This window comes from Diadema antillarum, unplaced genomic scaffold (genome assembly GCF_040938485.1).
Source record: "Diadema antillarum isolate AM-2024a unplaced genomic scaffold, OU_Dant_1.0 seq00001698_RagTag, whole genome shotgun sequence".
NCBI lineage: Eukaryota > Metazoa > Echinodermata > Echinoidea > Diadematoida > Diadematidae > Diadema > Diadema antillarum.
Genome location: NW_027272389.1, coordinates 296,148 through 318,799, shown reverse-complemented (window position 1 = coordinate 318,799; position 22,652 = coordinate 296,148). Strand labels below are relative to the sequence as shown.

General features: G+C 37.9%; 1 protein-coding gene across 1 annotated transcript; it reads right to left on the bottom strand.

Annotated features, from left to right (window-relative positions):
* Window positions 1–5,113: 5,113 nt before the first annotated feature.
* LOC139711753 (charged multivesicular body protein 5-like) lies at window positions 5,114–14,212 on the bottom strand. Its single transcript, XM_071623608.1, has 7 exons — window positions 14,063–14,212; window positions 10,995–11,099; window positions 9,819–9,865; window positions 8,187–8,352; window positions 7,034–7,142; window positions 6,398–6,510; window positions 5,114–5,565 (listed from the first exon to the last, which is right to left on the bottom strand). Exons 1-7 carry the CDS (start codon window positions 14,129–14,131, stop codon window positions 5,515–5,517), a joined length of 660 nt encoding a protein of 219 aa, XP_071479709.1. The 5' UTR covers window positions 14,132–14,212; the 3' UTR covers window positions 5,114–5,514.
* Window positions 14,213–22,652: the final 8,440 nt, after the last annotated feature.

Below are 22,652 nucleotides of genomic sequence, written 5' to 3'. Positions count from 1 at the left end.
TTTTGTGCTGAGCCCGGGTTCGCGGTGTGCAAGACGTGTTTATGCATATATGCATGCAATATACTGGTACTCGTATAATGTATTGATAGTGCAGCGTGTACGTGCGTTGCAGCAGCGCAATCAGCACAGACATCCCCCATGCATGCACAACACACACACACACACACACACTCACACACGTACAAGCTCGTGGCAGCTTGCTGCAGCGGTGCCATACAGTTCCAATAGCAAGTACGTAGCGTATGGTGGACGGAGCAAGGAGTCGATTCGTGATACGCGCGCACACGGCGTTCCTTCGCCGAGCTTGCGCACACAGGGTGCAGTGTCTGTACAATGTACAGTACTCGGGACAAAAACTTTTTGTTCCTTTTTACGCCACCTACCTGCACTTGTATCAAGCGTGCCGGGCCAAGAGAGGGCGCAATTGCAACATAGATCGCACGGCCCTCTTGCATAAGATGAAATCAAACATAAACATAAAACTCAGAAAATCAAACATAAATCAGACATCGTCCAAGGCCAATCACAATTGAGTATTCAGAGACTTATATTATTCTTGATTTTCTGACTTATGTTTGATCTCAACTTTTATGCAACAGGACCCCGGCGTACTCGTAGTCATACTAGTACTCTCTAAGAGATTTTTCTCACTGCGGCTTACTGTGTATGATTGTTAAATAATAATGATCTCGACCTGCCAGGTTAAAAGAGTTTTCAGAGAGGCCGCGAATTCAATGTTGCAACAACAACAACAACAACAACAACAACAACAACAACAACAAAATAACACAACAAGGAGCAAATCAAATTAAAGGAAACCCAAACCCAAAGAGATTATGGATTGAGTGAAAGCAGTAACATTGTGTGTGTAGAACACATCAGGGAAAGTTTGAGGAAAATCGGACAATTGTTGCAAAAGTTATGATTTTTCAAGCTTTGGTGTTGGAACAGCTGGATGAGGAGACAACGAGAGATTATGGCGTATGTGTGGACAACAATATAAAGAAAATATAAAAGGAATTCCACACAAAAAACAAACAAAAAACTAATCACTTTTCTAGCATAAGTAATGAAAGAGCACTTGACTGATTTGAGAAAGCAGGAATAGTCAGTATCAAGTGAATGGAATGTGTAATTTTCATGAAAAATGATTTTTTTTTTTTTTGGAATTCCCTTCATATTTTCTTTGTACAAGTATTGTTGTCCACATATGATGCCATAACCTCTTGTAGTCTCCTCATCCAGCAGTTCCAGCACCAAAACTTTACAAATTTATAACTTTTGGATAGATTGTCAGATTTTCCTCAAACTTTCACTGTGTTCTACTAATGTTGCTGCTTTCACTCAATCAACATTTCTCTTTGGGTTTGGGTTTCCTTTAAAGCATTTCACAGTGATAAGATAAACATTATAACATATATAACAGCTAGGAAATACATACCAAGGCAAGAACTATACAACCCCTTTACTAAGGTTTCAACAAAAACTTTACAAGCCCATTAAAAAAATAAAAAAATCAATCAATCAATCAATCAATCAATCAATCAATCAATCAATCAATCAATCAATCAATCAATCAATCAATCAATCAACCTACCACATAACATATGTCAGCAACAAAACAGGAAATGTGTTCTTTTCATTATATTTGTACGACAAAATTGTATGGAATTCTTTTAACTTTAGGGCCTCTATTATTCTACTGCAGTGACATCACAAATTGTTGGGTCTTCTCTTCCAGTGATGAGGGTACATGAATTTAACCACAGATTTAAAAAGCCATATCTCTTGAAGAGGTTGTCTTACTTTCCTCAAACTTACATGATGTGTTATTTCCTCTTTCTGTATACATCATATTCCCATATAATATGTTTAGGTTTAAATTTCCCCAAAAGGAAAAATAAACCTAAATATGAGACACATTTTTTATGTTTATCTTATTTTCCTCACTCAGTGGCAATATATCCGAACTGTTGGTCTATCTCTCTCTTGTTCTAATATAAACTAATGTTTGTATACATACATACATACAAGCATCTAAATGTGTGTGTGTTTGTGTGTATGTATGTACATTATGCATGTACAGTGCACAAATCGATCAAATCGATCAAGGTAAAACTCACAAACTCCATAAGTTAAGTATGAATCATACTTGGAATCAAAATATTCATACAATTTATTAAGACAACAGAATATAGCCAGAGCAATTTTGCACTATCATAATTTACAAAAAAAAAGAAAAAGACCAACATAGTTCCTAAAAAAAAAGAAAAAAAGAAATTAAGTGACATCAAAATAGATTTCTTTATAAAAGACTTAATGATGCTGTAATCTGCCAGGCTACAGTGACTGACTTTTCTTTCGGCACTCACCTCCTCCTCTAACCCCACCCCCCCCCCCCCCCCCAAAAAAAAACAAACACCCAACAACAACAACAACAACAACAATATCAAACCACTTATACTTATAATAAAATACCCATAAATAATCTTCGTTTAACCTGTTGAAGACTAGTCCCAAGTATGTAGTTGGGCAGGTGTCTATGGGAAATGCGTGCTATAGCAAAATCAGCCTGTTCTCAATGAGTTAAGAAACCCCAATATGTAGCAAATGTATTTTGCAATTCAATTTAGGATAGTAATCTGAACAATTAGACAACAATCTAAATCCACTACATCGTATTATCTTAATGTGTCAGTCACATGTCACAAAAACTCAATGACAACACAAGAAAATGGGAAACAATACATTGTACTTTCATTAATCACTATCACCAACAACATGGGTAATTCTGAGCTGCAATAGTGTCTTTCCAATATCAAAGGCGATCTCAAGACAACATAACTGTGAATAGTGCTAAGGCTAAATGGAGTTGGTTGCCAGTGAAAAAAAAAAAAAAGATATACAAAAATAAACCCTCTGCAACTGCTTCGACAAGACGTCTTGATTATCACTCCTCCATGTTCTTTGAACCACACATTCACAGTAAATTTGGCCTTGGTACCTATTTTGTTTTTGCTCTTTGTTTTGCGCATGTGCATGATCAAATCTAAAACCCAAAACACATACATGACCGCCCAGCTCAGAACCTACAAATTGTTGCAGATTAGGATTCTCTGTAATGGATCAAACTAGTCATTTGGGTTGACTGACTCAAATTTCTCAAGTTTGTCCTACCTAGGAGAGTAATCTCTTCTCTACCTACTGTCAACATTTGGTGGCTTAAAACAGAACCAAAACGGAGATATTTGACAGGGACTGCTTTCACTGTGATTTTCATTGATACTTCTGCACAGAACGCCTGAGTGATCCTAATTTATCTTTAAATTCTCTTTTCGCCATTTTCTACAAAATCTGCACCTCCTAACTTTCTTTTATTCCAGTCATTTAAAAAAAAATGAATTACGTATCGTTGCTGGGGCGACAAGACCTCGTATCTGAAATTTTGGTGAAAATGATTTTTTAGATAAAGGGTCAGATAATCAGTTAAGTGATGTCCTGTCCAAATCCCAGCAGTCTTACCCCAAAAATGAAGCCACCACGTCATGTCAAAGGAAAGGCTTTCCCATTTGATACAGTGCTTTGGCTGCCATGTTTTTTTGCTCTCCTGAACATTTGTCATTTTGTAGATACGAGGTCTTGTCGCCCCAGTGACGATATCATTTTTCAGGTTAGAGAATACTCTTTCAAACTATATAGTAAAGTAACAATTCATTTTAGCCTACTTTTTGTGGGTTTTGAGCTGGGTGGTTAACTATATGTTGTATGCCTGAGGGTTAAAAAGCTCTCCACAGCACATATAGCATGTCAATAATTAAATTGGAGAATTGTCAAGCATGTCAGACACCATACCAATTGGTAATGCACTTTCACTTCTAGTTTTAGGATGCAACTTCTGCAGCTCTGCACAAATGTCTAACCATAGTTTGGAAAAAGGCAAACTTAAGAGCAATTGACACAAATGTACATATGCGGTGTATAAACAATTTTTCATCCTACCAAAAAAGGTAGCTACCACTTGCTGTCCCCATCTCGTACTCAGCATGCCATGATTCTTGCCTGTATTGTTCCTGCCATGTCCGGCATAATATATCTTCCAAACAAAGAATGCCAGAAAACACAGGATATATCCATACACATCTACACCTACATAACACTAAAAGAGAGTCTGAAATGCTGAGATAAGGTGCTAAGATCTGATTTATCATACCTAAGAATGGAATGCTCATGTGGGCATGACTTTCGTCCTTCTATAAACCAAAACATGACAATTCTAGATTTCAGGAAATTATGGTACAGGGTCATCTTTGATAAAAGATCTTCCCACCCAGCAGCATCAAAATGATAGTGAATAAAGGGATATCTCACAGTCAATGGAATTTCTTGATTAATGCAGAGTACAAGGATTAAACGATACATTCCAGCCAATTGAACTAAAAGTTGCTCTTCCCCTATTAAGTACAATATCATATCATATAGTACATCTTAGGTGGGAAGTGATGTGATGTCCACATGTTTTGTACATATTTTCCATGATTATTCCAGCCGCGTGCACAGCTGTCAGTCTACTCCACACAAAATTGACTACAGGGTAACCTTGTTAAACTGAGGACCTATAAACCATGGCAATCACTTTGTTGCAGTGCATTTCTCACTATATCAGGGCACGAAAACAGAGAAATATGAAGAGTTCAACCTGCATAATCACTGTCTTATAAAAGGGTTTTGTTATATCCTACCTCTCCATAACAAGATTCCACAAGACTGCGAATGAAACACAGCTTTGCCATTTGATTATGTTACATATAATCCCATGCAATTAACAATATTAAGACTCTTTGTTCTGGCTTTGATTTAGCTAGAGTGAGTTTGCATAAGTAATGAGAAATTGTGAGTCGTAAAGCCATTATAGGTTGTCAATCCCTTCCAACAAGGGACTTCTCCCAGCCACATGCAGGAGCGTTACATCCTTTACAGTATGAAGAGAGAGAGCCATTGCATGCTGTGCAAAGTGATGATGCATTCACACAAGTCTGAAACTTCCTGAAGTGTTTTGTGAATGTACAAAATATTAAGCAGTACAGGGTGTACTTAAGCTGCTACCTTTATGGAAAACTGCTATTAATTGGATTACACTGAATACAGACATAGAGATATGTGTCTCATAAAAGTCTGCAGTAGAAGCATACAATCTATTTCATATTCATATACTCATGAAAAAAATAAATAAAAATAGGCAATGGTAATGTATCCACAGCATGGGAAATGCTCAGTTTCACAAGAACCACTAATTTTGATCTTAGTGAAGGTATAGCTGTATAAATTTACTCACAAACATAAAGAGCAGTTTGTCAGAAGTATAATGTATGCGATTACTAATGTATACACATGGTTGAGCAATTCTTTCAAAAAGCTTTTCTACACTGCTGGTCAAACACTGTTCCAATGCCACCAAGTACAGGTACAGGGTCTACTCCATAATAACGAGAATGTACACCAGAAACATCCGTTTCCTCATGTAGCAGCAATCTGCGGTAATCCAAATTCATCCACTGGAACGCCATCCTGTTAGAGAGAAGACAGGCAGGGTAATCAGATTGAAGACATGCAACTAACTTGTCATGTGTAGGGCAGAAATACTGTATGACTCTAGCAGAACTAATGACAGAAACAATTAATTTTTACACCCTAGTATGAACAGCAATGGCCTGTATAAAAGAACAGATGACTCTCATTCTAATGGAGTCCACAGGACCGACAGTTTTCTTTCACTCTATGAAACTTTTGTGAAAGCCAAACAAGGGGTATATTAAAAACACTTAATTTTGGGACCTGCATTTTTACTTTGTTGTAACAGAATTTCGTTAAAACTGTTCGTTGTAATGGGAGTGCACTGTATATTCATAACTTGCCCTGAATGTGATATTGTCACAGGACTAATGTACCCTGTCTTCCAGCGTATTAATTGGTCATCTCCGCAGATTAGTACCTATCACCTGAAGTCATCATGTCAAACTACGCCATGACCAAGAAGAAACTCTCACATGAAAAATTAATCAGAATTAACAAAAATATATATATTATTCTTAGCATTACATGGCAATTAAAGGGATGGTGCCCCTTACCAAAATGGATGTGAATCAAAAAAGGAGTATCAACACATTTATTTGCAGAACTCTCTAGCAGATTACTTAAGAAATAGACAAGTGTCATGCCACAGGTTGTTGCCACCCAGCAAATAATTTATTTCTGTAAAGATAAGGATGTTGTACAGTATAACAGCTGTCCAGTCAAAAGAAACTAGCATTCTTGGAGGTTTGGGATATTCCCTATGTTGCCGTAGTCTGACCAGGGAATGGGAGAGAGACCTCTCTTCCACCTCCCTGGTCTGACGTACCTGTGTTGACTCTGCACCAGGCACAGTCTCTGGGGCAGCCGGAGCATTGACTGCTTCATCTAGGTAGGAACTGTCATCATCCATCAGCATGTCATCTCCTAGGGCCTCCAACTCTGTGTTTTTGGACAAAGAAAGACGAATTAAAGAGGAAGAAAGGGGAGAAAGATGTATCATCCAAATAATTGTTTTGTTTTCGTTTGGTTTTCAACAACATATTACTTTTCTTTCTTTCTTTTTTTTTTTTTGGGGGGGGGGGGGGGTGTAAGTTACAGAAAACGTACCCTGTTAAGTGAGTGAAAGTCCAAAATAACATTAAATAAACCCACACACACACACACACCAAAAATAGAGAACACTTAAAGAACAATTAAAGAAACTGAATATCCCTTAAATGCCCTAAGCTTCTCTGCTCAGTTTGCCTTCTGAAATATGCAACAATAAAACAAATGTAACATCAGCATACTGAGAGACAGAAATGGCCACATACACAGACACATAATCATACTAAAACATGAAGACACATAATGCAAACACAACAATGGCACAGAGACAGAGAGAGGGAGAAAAAAAAACAAGAAAAACATTACCTTCTACTCCCCCCCCCCCCCCAAAAAAAAAAGGAAAAAAGATGCACACCTGCTTCCAGGTCATCTTCATCCACATCCGGTGTGGCATAACTCCTAGACAGGGTTTCCTGGACTTCATTGGCTTGCTCCAACATGTCCTCCATCTCATCTTGAAGGTCCTACAATCACAAGGCAAGATGTGCATTGGAGAGTTATTGAAGAGACATTATGGTCTCCCTCACACATGTAGTGGACAGAAGCTAGCTTTTCTACAGGAATGCCCACCATGGAAAAAGCACTGCAGTATTCTGAGGTCTGAAAAGGCATATTTTTGGTGGGAAAAAAGTACAGTGCACTGCTGTTGTAGCGAACACGGTTATAAATAATGAAATTCTCGTAACAACAAAATCAAAATTCAGGTCCAAAAATCATCATCTATATATCTTTATACACTATGCTGTTCATTTATAACGAAATTTTGTTGTAATGAAAGAAAGCCACTGGTCCCGAGGACTTTGTTATAATGGGAGTACACTGTATTTGTACCTTTCCTGCAATAGACATGTGTAGTAATACAATTTGGAGAAAAGAAACCCCAAACAAAGCAGTATTGTCCATCGTCTGTAGTGATTTTGACAATAAAAAAACCCAACAAAAACCCTGAAAAACAAAGTTGCCATCTCTGTTTCAATACCTAAACTTGGTGAATAGTACCATTCATTTTTTTTTACTTGTTTTGATTTGTTGTGTCGTTGCCACAATGGTACCATAATGGAGCTAAGTCTGTGAGCGCCTGCATGCACTAGCCACGTCCCCACCACAACTAGTTTAAGCACAATCCTTTTTCAAAAGTTATCAAGCTCTTTTTTTTTTATTTGTTTTTCTTAGAGGCATGTCACCTGCAATCAGGTCATCTCAAACAACGAGATAAGTCTCCACATTATTCAATTACATATTTGCAAAAGGCAATAATTATGGTATGACAAAGACATGAAAAAGGAGTTACAGACTGAGCATAAAAAAAAAAATTCCTTTGATCATATAATGTACATACCAAAGAGGAATTCATATTCTTCAATCAATGGCAATTACACCTGAGACAAGTCATGATATTAGTAAGTAGAAATGATACATTGTAAAGCAATAAATCATTCCAGAACAGAATACAAAAGCAAATATATCAATAAAGGTCACTACAATGTAGTTTTCTATGGGGGCCTCACCTCGATTTCATCCAAGTTGACCTTCTTAAATTCCTTCTTCATGCTCTTGACCCCCGTCTTCATGGCATCAACAGTGGCCTTTGTATCCTTCAGAGTCTGAGTGGCAAAGTTGGCTTGCTCCATGTTGAAAGACTGCTGCCTCATGTTATCTAACTGAGATTCATACCTGGGGAGAAGTGTGGAGGATAAATGCACTCATTTCATATGCATGCTCTTCATTTCAATTACATAAAAAGAGACCCTACCTCATTTAAGCACAAAGTTGGGAACAGGAGCACTCTGGAAGTGTTTGCAACATATGCTCCTTTGAGTCTGTTCATACAGAGTGTCACCGCCTGCTAAGACTAAACACAAAGTGGCCAAGAAGGGCCTAATTGACATGGTAACCTTCATGAGAGTACGGAATTCGAACATATAAACTGTAAGCACAGCATGTAAGTGACATACCACATACGACATACCAAGAGTATTCTAAACGTTGGTGATCATTCATATAGAGTTTAGAGTGCTTCAGGAGTGCTTCTGAACCTAGCCTCAAGAGGGGCATAAGTTTGGAGCACTTTAGGTGTGATTGTCTGTTGTTCACACAAAGTCTACAACATTTCAGGAGCACTCTTGGAGACTGTTCTATTCAATAAAATGCCACGTATAAATGGGGGTGTTATATATATTGACTTGCACAATATCCAGATACAGTTTGACATGCTTTGATGTGGGACCTGACCTACATTGTTTTCACACAGGCATAATCAATATTCATGCAAAACTATGCTTTAATCAAATTACCAAGGAAGTAGGAGATCCATAATCTATGGTTATCTCATGTGTGAATATGTTTATTCATATATGAGGGAAAGTGCACAAACGTGTATAGATTTCTACCAGCAATTGCACTTTTTAAAAGAAACACTGATGGATAGTCCTGGATGGTCTACTCTGTACAGCACATTATTTCATGGTGGTTTTACTTTCATGAATTTCTTAAGTCATCTGATATCTCTGAAATTAACGACATGCCAAAGCGCTCCCATGAACGACACTACTGCAGTGATGACCATCTCCAAGGTGAAAAATCACTAATTTTGTTTCTTTGCAAACAATTGTAAATTTGTCTAAATTCATAATACATGGAACATAAAGTATGAAAGTGTTCTTGTTTTTGGCCAGGTATTCCTGGATGAGAAAAACTAGGTGCATAAAATTTGTGGACAGAGGTAGAGACATACCAGAATAAATGTGTGCAGATAATTGTATGAGTGAAGAAGTAAATGTTGGTAAGCTAAACTAAAACAAAAATGTTATACACTATAAAAGGATCTATTTAACTGCAGGCCTGCAAAATACTGTAAAACCAGAAATATTCATGTTCATGAAACTTTCACAAAGTTTGCTCGGAGCCAAGATTCGCAAAAGTAAAATGCACAAGAGAGCATTTGCCTACACAAAGCATTGGATGCCAGTGGCAATTCACGAAAGTTTTATGCCGCAAAAGAGACCATCTGCTCCAATTCCCAAAAATTTCATGCTCTAAATGTTTCTGCTTTTACAGTGCCTGTTGGACTAGAAGACTGCCCACTGGCAATCATGAATTGTCACTGCACTCTTGTTTTATTTTATGCTACCAATACTCACATTTTCCTCTGCTTAAGGACTCTGAGAGCTTTCTGTTTGACCGTATTCTAGAGGAGTATAATTAAACAAGAGAAATGATATATATACATTGATGAATTGATATCATGCTATCAGAGCACTCAATTTACTGTATGTGCAATATATATGTATTTTGCAGTGGATTCATCTTCATGAATTTTGCAAAATATTTCCACCAATATTTGCAAAATGAACTACTCATAAAAACATCATACACAGTACTACATTCAGAAGCCTTTTTTTTTTTCAATGCACAAGTCTTGTCTTTCTAAGTACATGCACATCAAATTCTCTATAAATCAGTGGCTTACAGCATTGAGTCATGGAGAATTCTGACAAAAGTGTAATGATAGTAAGTTGTGAGTGTTTGACTGCAAATATAGAGAACAAAATAGGTCATCAAACACTACTGTGCCTAGTAATACATGCTTCATAGTAGCATGACCATCTTGCGAATGTAAGAGTGCCTCATATCAACAGTTCACAAGTAATACCTGGTACCATGGCTTGTGTTTGAAACACTCCTCTCTGCTCATATTTTGATGTGAAGATGAATGATGGAAAGTACAGTGCACTCCCGTTATAACGAAATGCTCGGGACCGGCAGTTTTCTTTCGTTATAACTGAACAAAGATAATAACGAAAACAAGGAAACCACGCATTCTGTTTGCTGAATACTCATCATACACTGGAAAGATATGTGAAATGGGATGGGATTATTGTATGACAATATTAAACGCAAGTTCCCCTCTGAAACTGTGTGTGACACACGGAGCGAACACACAGTGATGTGAAGCGTTCGCCCATGCAGAGACGCTATAAATGCTTGTTCTGCGACGTATTTCGAAAGCAATTCGCATTTCGTTATAACGGAGCACAATTCTTTTGTTTTTCTTTGTCAGTGGCGCTCGAAAAAGACTTCGTTATATCGAACATTTCGCTATAACCATGTTCGTTATAAGCGAATTTTGTACCATAGACTTTAATGGTGATAATTTTGGGACCAGAAGTTTTACTTCGTTATAACAAAATTTCGTTATAACCGTGTTCGTTATAACGGGAGTGCACTGTAATCCAAAAAAAAAAAAGAAAAAAGGATGGTTTCTATTTCTCCTTTTAGTCGGAAGGGAAGATGATCTATGGAGCAATATTACTAACCTTTGCTGGTCCATCTCTCATCCTTTTCATCTGATCTTTGTATTTCTTGAGTTCAGCATCTAGCATAGAGATCTTCTTCTCTATAGAACCTGCTCTGCTGTCAACCTAAGAAATGCACAGAGCAAGAGGCACTGTCACACAGGGATACATGTATAGAATACAAAAAGAAAAGGAAAGAATATCCCTTTGGTACATGCTATTGCAGGCATGGAGGGACATGGAGAATATATGTAAACATTAAAATATCTTCCATTGTGTACTGAGCTGAGTGCTGCATGCTGTGGGACGTATGCCTTAGTACAGTATATCCAGTAATAAGTGCAGTGGATTTTTATTTGTTTGTGCTCTCCTTTGTTCTTCAGTCAGCATGACAAGAAAGAGAGGATAAGAAACGAGAGACAACAAACAAACTTATAATAAGTTATACTGTAAAACATGATATATTCGCGGCATGAATTTTTCACAAATTGGAGCCGAAAGCCTTTTTCGTGGCATAAAATTTTCGCGAAGTGCCACTGGCGTTCAGTGCATATAGTGTTAACAAGGACTTTCACGTGCATTTTAATTTCGCGAATCTTGGTGCTCGCGAAATTTGCGAAATTAAAGTGCACGCGAAAATTCTTCGTTTTACAGTATAACAACCAACTGGTTGGAAAATAGCCAACTGATTCCAACAGCTCACGATAGGAGTATTACAGCAGCCAGCATACCCAGACAATTCATCATGCTTCTTGGCTAATTTCAGCAGAACTTGCACGTATGACAGACATACATATGCAAATACTCATCATACGCAGAGTAGTGGGCGATTACAATCAACAATTTTAACAACTGGGACTCAGTGGGAGTGGGAGACTGTCTATTTATAAATCATTATTTTTACATGCACTCAGCAATATCTAATATAACCCCGGCGTGGGGCGCTGTAACCAGTAACAGCGCCCCAACGACTTGTATGCAATTTAGTGAAGTAATCAAGTGCACTGCGATGCTTGCAATGCAGTAAACAACTCATCGTTCAAAACAACACTTGGATTTGCAACGAAAAGCCACATGTTGTAATACCATATAGTTGAATATTATAGGCAACTATGTATCCCTCACCATTACCTCCGAAAACGAGATTTATCGTCATCTTTGAGACCATCTCCGCGAGATGCAAATCGCCATTTTGAACATATCACGTAAATAAAATGATCTGCGCATGCGCGAATGAATATTCATTTCAGTTCTCAGCTAGCCGTCCTGTTTTTTTTCTTCCACACACATACATTGTGTATTATAATATGTGCTACGTTTTATCCATACCCGACCAACAGCAAGGCTGTAGGCGCATGCGCTGTGGAAGTTGTACTACGATACGAAGTGTGGAAGGACTAAAACCTCGGATAAAATCTTTCACTGGGCTCTTAAAACAAATCGTATTGAAAATCAATTTCTGCGCCTCTGATTGTAAGTATCCTATCTAACAGTATGGCTATGAATTTCCATGTAAAACCCTGTATTTTGGTCTCTGGTCACCAAAATACTAAGCCATATCAGGTGGTACATCAATAGCCATAGCCATAGCAGTGGCGGATCCAGAGGGCGAGGGGGGCGCAACCGGCGCACACCCCCCCCCTTCATTTTTCGTTAAAAACAAAAGAAAGAAAAAGAAAAAAAAAATGAAAATGAAACCTGGAAGTGGCACCAGAAATATTAGTTACGCCCCCCCCCCCCCCCCCCCCTTACAGAATTCCTGGATCCGCCCCTGCATAGGGCTGCAATGCGACCCCGACTCGGTACGGGTGGGGGTCGCTGGTGCGGTTATATCTAATAGTAGTATTTACTGCAATCATTTCATTATCTATGGAGATTGAACAAGTTGGATCATAATAATGACATCATAGTACTACTACTACAGTACTAGACTTCTACTACTTCATCAATGATTATTCGCATCATTCATAACATAACTCATAAGCATTATATTTTAGACGCAGATCTACCAATAACCACGTTAGCACTGGTTAGACCGTTGCCCGTTGGTCTGAAGGTGATTCTGGAGGTGTCTAATTTACTTTTATATTCCACATACTAAAAATCTTGCTATATAGCCATGGTCAAGAGCTGATCACGTGATAAATCGTAGTTTTGCCCATCACATCACCTGAGAAGAACTAGGTCACTTGATAGTACACAGTGCAACGCACTTTCCCTTCAGTGTCGCGCGGTGCGCGCAGCAAATCCATTGTTTTGCCATCTATAAAGACAGCTGTTTGTTTTGCTGATCTCTGGCAGTCCATACAGTCTTAACGTGAGATGAGTACGCGTGAAATAAAAGTGCGTTGCACTGTGGACTATCATTTAACTAGGTCACTTGATAGTACACAGTGAGTGCAATGCACTTTCATTTCAGTGCCGCACGGTGCACGCAGCAAATTCATTGTTTTGTCATCTACGCGCACACGTAGCCTAAGCCCTCCTAAGGATACCTAAAGACAGCTAAAACGGTTTCAGATGTGGAATAAAATGGGAATTTCTAGGACCCTAGATGTGGAATATAGACTAAAGCAAATATCTAGACATAATCAACTTTTAGTTTCAGGCAATGAGACAAACTATCACTTCCTCGGCGATCTGAATGTGTACGCTATCTTTCCTCAGCTGCACTTCGGAAAGATAGCTACATGATGAGGGTACATCCAGATCGCCTCGGAAGTGATAGTTTGTCCCATCACCTTCACCAACGTTGATTATTTGCTTACTACATTCGCCTAGCGCCCAATTGCCTCCCTCTCTCTCTCCCTCTCTCTCTCTCTCTCCCTCTCTCTCTCTCTCTCCCTCTCTTTCCTCAGGCTCAGCTGCATTGGTCAACGTATACTAATAATCAGTAATATATAGATATCTAGAATTCTAGGGTGGCCAAGCTCCAAGCATGAAGCAGGCAGCACTAGCAAAGGAAACACACCCAAGCAATAGCTTACGTGATTTACAGTACGTGGGTCCACATTTAATTTGCAGTTTGTGAGTGCCCAATTCCAACGCAGCAGGCAAGTTGAGCTGTAATTTATTTACGGTGAACTTACATTAGAGATGCAGTCCTGAAGACTTGGAGGGGGCTCCTTGGGTTTCCCCTTTCCGAATAATCTGTTCATTTTGCTTTAATGGAGCGAAACACGAAAAGACTACGAAAATTGAGGTTTCTTTCAGACTTCAGACTGGCTCGTTGCACGAAGGTCTCCTCTTTAGATCTTTTTGTTGACAAATTCTCTTTTGCCTGATCGACTTCCGATCGATGTGGATAAGTGATCGATCAACAATTAATCATCAATACTCCTAATCAAAGTTTGATAACTCATAGCGATGAAGCAAACAAAAAATTTCACTCTGTAACTGTTAATGATATTATTGGAGTCGGTGTTCTTTAATTGTTATCATTAATGCAGCTCTTCTATGGCTGATGATAGGGATTAACTGCAGAATACCCCACCAGAAGTTGAGGTTTAATCGATTGAGACCGATGACATCATGGGTTTATTTTTGAAAATATTGTAACCGTATCGCATACACATGATTCTGAGCAATCCCCTCCTATCGTAGTGCTTTATTTACCAATGGTTGTGTCCTAGAGATATACTTGATCAGCACTCACTGAAGCTAGCAAACGGTATACCGCAGAGACTCCAACCCAAAGCACCTTCTGATCTGGAGATTCTCCCGCCTGAAACCCCTAGCAAACGGGAGACTCCAACTTGATGTGTGCGAAGCACGAAGTTCCTAGAGTTCTAGATGCTCTTTTGTGCTATCTAAGGCTTATTTTTTTCAACACACGATAGAGATAAGTAAGAAATCCATTCCAACGGGAGACAAAGAGCCATGGCGGGAGAAATAAAATCTCAAACGGGAGAACTGGAGATCAAGTTGCAAAAATGGGTCTTCGGCGGGAGATCTCCCGTCGAAAACGGGAGAGTTGGAGTCTCTGATACCGTATACATCCAATGTACCTCTTCACGTGTGATAGGAGGACAAATTTCCATAAAAAGTAAACTGCATAATAAGTATACGAATCTTTACTGAAGTGAAATTATGACAAGGGGCAAAAATTCTAACAAGTATTAGTGTAATAAAAAACAGTATTACACCTTTGTCCTCATGAATGCAGTGAGTCCTGGTTAATGTTTCCCAGCTCCAACAAGCACAACAGTCACTGCTATCCCTCACTCGTACAGAAGAGATTGAAAACAAAATGAACAAAATATTGAAACTACTCAAAAAGAAAGGAAAGACTCATTGGGTCGTTCTCTTTGGCGTTTACTTATTATATTGATGTAACAGCTTCTTATGAATATACCATTATCATTCACAATATGTAATATGTTGATTGCTGATTGTGAGAGAGCTGCTTGAAGACAAATATTACATTTCATATAAATGTTTGTGATGACGGTCAAAGCAGAAAAAACAAATGAAATCATCAAATAACCCTGATATATTTCATGTGCATGGAAGTCTGTTTTGTTCTGCATGTGGCGAAGTTTCCATCTTTGTCAACAACAGAGGTGTTTCATAGTTTTCCATTTATTTGCATTTCTATTTCATCCCGACAAAAAAGAATGGGATTGTAGTAAGACATTTGAATACACATAATTTCACAGAACCCAATAAAGTTCTTAATTTGATGTTCTTATAGGGGAAAAAAATCCAAGAAGTGACAATACGTGGTAAAATTGTTGAACATTATTCTATTGGCGTACTTCTTGGTTATTGATGTAGGCCCTTATACCTACTAAAAGACATGGAAAACTAAAGACTTTTCTTTAAATTTTGGAGTAAATTAAGATTAATGAAAAAGTGCATATGCGTACTGCTCTTATAATTGTGGCCTACGTTGCTGTTCTCTTTGCACTGTCAGCAATATTGTATACTAGTATATATATATATAAGAATGACCCATGTGTGTTAATTATGTGTGTGTGTGCAGTGTGTGTTGCTTAATATGTGTATAATGTGTATGAAATTTTGAAACTTATTTCTTGATTGTGTGTTTGCGCCTATGCGCTGCAAGTAGCCTGATTTTTTTTATTGTACTTGCTAAACTGAATTTGATTCTTATTTCTGATGGTTTTTCGGTTTCAATATTTGTCAGTTTATCGCAAAGAAGAATATTATTTCTATAAAAAATATATAAAAATATACATTTGAAATATATATTTATTTATATATATATATATATATATATATATATATGTATTTTCAATAGAAATAATATTGTGAAATGTGCCCAATTGCCTTGCGGAAACTATTGTGTCAACAGTTTAGGGAAGTTGCAAGAATATCATGTGTGTTAAAACAAATACGAATTTCATATTTTATCAAATAAGTCATAATGTAAGATCTGTAAGATTTAACATAATATCTCTGTACAATATTTGTGTGTTGATGTTGCTTGTCTTTGTAAAATGTTTTGTTTTGTGAATTTTGTGGCAGTGAACGAAATTCGAATAAAGAATCATTAAAAAAAATCAATGTACATTATAGGGACTAGACTGTCTATACTGAACAAAAACAGATAATTGAGATAATTCCTAAAAATCAAATTCCTCTTGGAAAAAAGAGAAATGTAGGCCTATATTAGGGCAGATGTATGTATACTCTCTTTGATAGAGTGCTGCGTATATCCGTGTGTCGTTGTGCATGACAAGTAGAATGCCCCTACTTTCCAATTCTTTTGAGCATGCGGGTGAGTGTGGTTTCTTTTGGGTATGTGTACGTGTGTGTGAGTTTTAATTCCCTTGACATTTAATCAAAGAAATTACGATCACGGTGGTGAATCATTTCAGAGAGAGAGAGAGAAAAAAAAAACAAGTTTTCAGTGCATATTTAGTTATCGATCTTTCAGTCTTTAGTGTTTAAAGCAAGTCAGGAGGACCGAGTATAGAAATCGTTTGAATGTTTCAATTCCCCGGAGACCTTTTCTATTATAACAGTACCCATAAGATGCAGTATTACGTAATGTTCTGGTAGTAAAAAAGTTACATATTTTATCTCATACACGTACATTCTTTACTTGTAGTTATAGGCTTATGATATACTTTTGTGAAAAACGCTTTGCCAAAATAGCTTCCTTTGAATTATGGAGGAAAGAGCAAATGAGAAAGAGGGAACTAGAATTATAAACAGTAACCTGTTATATCGATGATTCTGTCGTGATGACATAATTATTTATTCATCTAGAAAGATTCTGAGTTAAAAAAATACTTTCAACAACAACAACAACAACAACAACGAAAAACGCGCAGTGATTGCAGAAACTGTGAAAACAGCTTGGCTGAAACCAGTTTCTAGTGATCAGTAAAGTCATCGCCATGGAATAGTAAGTAAGATTCATTTGTAACGTATAAATTTCGATTGCTAACCCCTTTATGGAAAGTGTCCCGGGTCATATTGTTGTATCTTCATCGCGTCGGCAAGAAATATAGTTACTTTAACTGGAGGTAGATAAAGAAAATGCACCCATGCAGTGAGCAACGGTATACATTGAAAGCTTGCGCCTATTGCCATCATTATGCAGGATACTGAACTTGCATACACCTGCTGGGAGCGACTGCATGGTGCACACTGTACTCAAGGTATATAGAGGTCGTCACGCAGAATCTGACGTACAGCAACACTCTAAACAGTACATGAGCGAGAGGTAATTCGTTGCGCGCTCTGCTTATTACTTTCGACCAATCACAGCCTTGCTACAGACGGAAAGCAAGGACTGCTCCATTTACAAAATCTGATACTCGGTATTACTACAATCAGCTGGTCTGTGATTTTGTTAATAATGCTCAAATGGACTAGATCTCTCATTTCATTTCCCAGTTCGATAATATTGACGAGTGGTAAAAGAACGTGATGGTAAGCGATCACAAAGGAAGAAACAGCCCCATCACACCATCAGCAATATAAAGGGGGCGAAGTAGGCCCTATATCATAGAAAAAGAAGAAAAGAAAAAAAGATGAAATATATTTCACTACTAAACTCAATTCGGAACTGCAGAAACTTGGTTTGTTCTTCCTCTGTATTTCTGACATTAAAGAAAATGTAGATCTTGGTTCGTGAAATCCTATTTTTTTTATTATAGAAAGTCTTAATTTCAACACTGATTAGACCCCGTTCATTTTTTGGGGTCTTTTTACCCATTGAAAAGCTCCCATCATATCAAATAACAGCATTTGAATTTGCTTTCAAATCTTTATGGATTAATGCGTGTCAAATTTGAGTCAGTAAATAGCGGACCACCTCTCTATCTTCTTCTTCTTCTTCCTCTTTTAATAAGCAAAACACACCAGTAGACTTTCCGTGGTGTATATCACGTCTGTCGGGAACTCAGGAGTGTGCATAATAATGTTATCAGGGCCATGTCCTACATGATGTCGTGGTCTATTGAGAAAGTAAACAAGCCAGAAAGCAAAGTCCATTCCGAATGTATATATATATATATATATATATATATATATATATTGAATATTCTTAATGATCAAGAAATATATGGGCCTACTGTGCTCTCATCAAATCAACTTTAGAGTGTTAGATGTGCATGCATTCTGCACTTTGATGAGTTTCATCGAAATTAACTGAAATTAATACCAAGGAGTAAAACGTTTTATTTTTACAATACATTTTAATTAGCCTGACTGAGGGCCGCTTTGCCAGTCGACAATTCATTGAAATATATTCTTTGTAATCCTTGTACATCCAGCCAGTTTTGTTTTATTTATTTATTTATTTATTTATTTATCTATTTATTTATTTATTATTATTTTTTTGTTGTTGCTTATCACCTCAAATGACATTATAGGTAAACCAATCACGACTTATAGGCCTAATATTTAATGTAACCCTATAAACCAGGCCCTTTCAACAATGCGTATACAGCACTATACATTGACGTTTTCTGTGCCAGGCGGCACCCCCTTACACACAAAGGGTTGTGGCCTTTTGTTCCAGCCGGCTAAGTGATAATTATTATGTATAACGGGGTCTAGGGCAATTACCCCCAGGGCAATTACCCCGGACCCTTCACCTTGCCCTAATCCTAATCCTAATCAATCCTAACCCTAACCCAAACTCCTAAACCTAACCCCGGAACCCTAATCTTTACTGTCATAACCTTACCACAAATAACCAATATTTATCCGGGGGTACTATAGTAATTGCACTCGGGGGCTCGTTGCCCTGATACAATGTAGGGCCTATAATAGTCATATCTGTTCTTTTTTCGGATAAAACGTCGAATGTGGCTTGAAAATAAATTGACATTGTAAATTTAAGTGGATATGACCCACAATAACACAACGGCGTCCGAATGTTCTTTGCTCCGACCCGGTTATGTCCGCTTTATGAATTGAATTTGCACACCATATAGGGCCTACATGTTTTATACAAAAATTGTACGTGTCTGACTTCTTATGAATCAATGTCTAAAAGCTGTTCAAACTCACTGCCCTTCACTTCCAACTCTTTACAGCGTAAAAGTGCAACTCGTCGTGTAGTGTTTTGGCTATCTGTCAATCTCTTTGTAAATTTCTACTCACTTTTACTGAGGGTGTACTGCGAACTAAGAACTTGATGCAGACTTTGCCCGATGCGTGAGAAAAATGGGTGTCATGCGTGACCCCATTTTTCTCACGCATCGGGCAAAGTCTGCAACTTGGGCCTACAATAAGGAGCATAGCTCAAAAGATTAAAGTGATAGTTGCAATTGAAGGTATATTTTCCTTTTGTCTTTCAAAATAAGTAAAAAATAGTCACTTAAGTATGCACCTGATCACACCATTAAGAGCTAAAAATTGAAAAAGCTCCCTACCGTGGGAGGCCACAGGGGGAAAACCCCTCCCACACCCTCGCTCGCGGGCACATTCGCTTGCCGAGATGCCGAATCATGAAAATCTCACTCATAAAAATCTTTTGAATTTGGCATCCCTGCCCCCCCCCCCCCCCCACCCTGTTCGATCAAGTGTCTAAACGATGATTTGTATTCATAACAAATCTGTCTAATTTTAACAATGTGTAAGATGTCTTCAAAATGAGCAGTCTTCTTAGAAAAATGGAATAAATGTGTTCTGTAAGAAAATTTGATCACTTTATGAAGTTGCCATCAAAAACAAGGCTACAGCAAATTCTAACTTCCACAGATTGCCAGTTTCATTCAACGCGATCCTAACCCTTTGAAACGGCGAGCAACAATAGCTGCTGGCAGCAGACATTTCAAAATTGGCGCTACAGTGTATTCCCGCCCATGCACGGCACACGTTTCCTTCGAATTTTTGCATGCGGAGCGATCGTCCGAACCCAAATTGGAACTACATTTTGTCCTTCATCTTTCTGCTTGCAATTTTATCAACTAATGAGACTGTGAAACAATGTGTTGGCTTGAATTACTTAATATAGCAAGTAGATTCACAAGTTCAGCTAATTCATATATCTGAGAAATGTTTACAACGGTATAGAACCTTTGCGAACAATTTGCCGCCGCAGTCTGTATGTAAATTATAGAGGGGTTTCACAATTGCACCAATGCCTGTACCCCCCATAGGCGCGATTGCCTTGGCGCCCTGCTTTATAACAGCGAACGGCCGCTTTGTTGTTAAAGTCACACTAACGTATTTAGAGCTGAAAATGAACAGACGGTTCTCGGGGTTATCCCCGCATGAGAAGATACTAGATAGAACATTAAAGATATAACACCATACGTTATAAGTGTACTGCCAGAGATTACATGTACATGTACAACTTTGCTTGATCGAACTGAATGCTGTATAAAACTCCATACTGGATAGGCTTTGCACAGTCATAGGCCTATCGCGTGATATTGTGCCCTATTGCAATTAGGCCTGCTCATTCATTTTATTTTGGGTTGAGTTATGAACTGTCTTCGGCTGTTATTGTTTCCGTTTAGGTTCTCGTTTACTGTAAAGAAGAGCATGTCGATCTTGGTAGAAATCATGTAAGCGCAATGTTGTGGTGTGGAGAACAGAGGAAATAATCAGGGTTTATCATAGGTTACGGTCCAATCAATCGGCGCAATTTATAGATCATGTATGAAAAGTGATCAAGTCATGCGTGTCGATTCTTTCATTGAGGTATCATTTTTTGCTTTATAGATTTTTACTACTTCTCATTCAAATATTCAATGAGAACAAATGAAAGATCAAAAATAAATGGTCGGCCCTAACATGATCATTTTTTTCTCTCTCCTGTTCTCTCAAAATTAAAAACGAAAGTAGAGACCGGAGAATGAAACAAAGATGCACAGAGGAACTGCGGCCCCCTCTTTATAAGATTTTGTAATTGCTGCAAAACAACCTTGTGAGAGCCTGATGTGAAGTCAAGTTATTGCGGACGTGATCAATTAGTTCCTCAGACTGGTTTTGATATTCCATTTACGTGACGTCAAAATGAACAGATTAGGGCCTACCACCCTCCTTCTAAAATTCCTTGTAAGTGTGTGTATTATGCTTGACCGATATAATCATAGGCCTATGTGCATGCAACTGTACTCTCTTAAAAAAAAATCGAGTGAAAATATTCACTCTTAAAAGAGTGAATACAAAAAAGAGTGAATTTAGAGTGAAATTGGAGTGAATTTTGAGTGAAAATGTTAATTTTCACTCATTTTGGAGTGACCTCAGGGATCACTCGAAGATTTTGGAGTGATCCCTGAGATCACTCTAAAACGAGTGATAACATTTTCACTCAAAATTCACTCTTTTTTGTATTCACTCTTTTAGGAGTGAATATTTTCACTCGATATTTTTTAGAGAGTAGTGAAAACCCTGTTGACAAAAACCCCAACTTGTTGCTTGCTGTTTGTTGTTGTTTTTTTTAGGGGGAACCTATATATTCAACGGTGCAAGACGTATAATGTGCCTTAAAATTACACTTATTGTTGTTGAAAACTTCATGTCATAAACTATTTTGTACTGATGACAAAAACAAAACTCGTAAATCCCAAGAGATGAATCATGTGACTTACAGGAAAAGAAAAGAAACATTCCAAAAAGAGGCAAAACTTTTGTAAGTTTTAAAATGTATGTAAAACGGCTTCTATAATGGATTACGTTTTCTTCTTTTTGTCGTCGGTTATCAGTTATGCCTGGTTTTATATCATACCACGGCGTAAAATTTTTCCTCGCTTTGAATGGGCGAGATCATAGTACATATAGGCCATTATTATGCAATCGGTTATTTTCTGCAGGTATAAATTATAACGGTCGTATATCGTAGGCGCCTGCGTATAGTGCTTCACACGAAATGACAGACCACAATCAATGTTCTGAATATTCTTTGTTAATGAAGCTTAATTATGCTCTATCAGCGGTAATTTATTGGATTTAAGGACAGGTACTGTAAGCTAAAAAATATAATCATGTACGTCGACTGTATAGGGCCTATGTATTGTGAGTTATAGTATCGGGAGGTGATCCCCTCCCTCTCTTGTTTGCTCTTTCTGTCTCTCTTTCCTTATCCCTCTTTTACACGAGCATGTTGCGGACCCGATACCGCCATAAGCCTAGTCTAGAGTTATGTGGCATCGGTTGTCACAGGGTCAAGTTTTTAGCTTTATAATACTGGCAACCGTTCTGTATGATAAGTCATAACACATACCGAAATTTTGTCACAGATGC

Coding starts and splice junctions, on each gene's coding strand:
- LOC139711753 (XM_071623608.1), bottom strand. CDS start 14,131: ATGAACAGATTATTCGGAAAGGGGAAACCCAAGGAGCCCCCTCCAAGT. Junction 8,353..9,818: donor GTCCTTAAGCAGAGGAAAAT/GTGAGTATTGGT, acceptor ACTTCTCCCCAG/GTATGAATCTCAGTTAGATA. Junction 5,566..6,397: donor CTGGTGCAGAGTCAACACAG/GTACGTCAGACC, acceptor TCTCTCTAACAG/GATGGCGTTCCAGTGGATGA.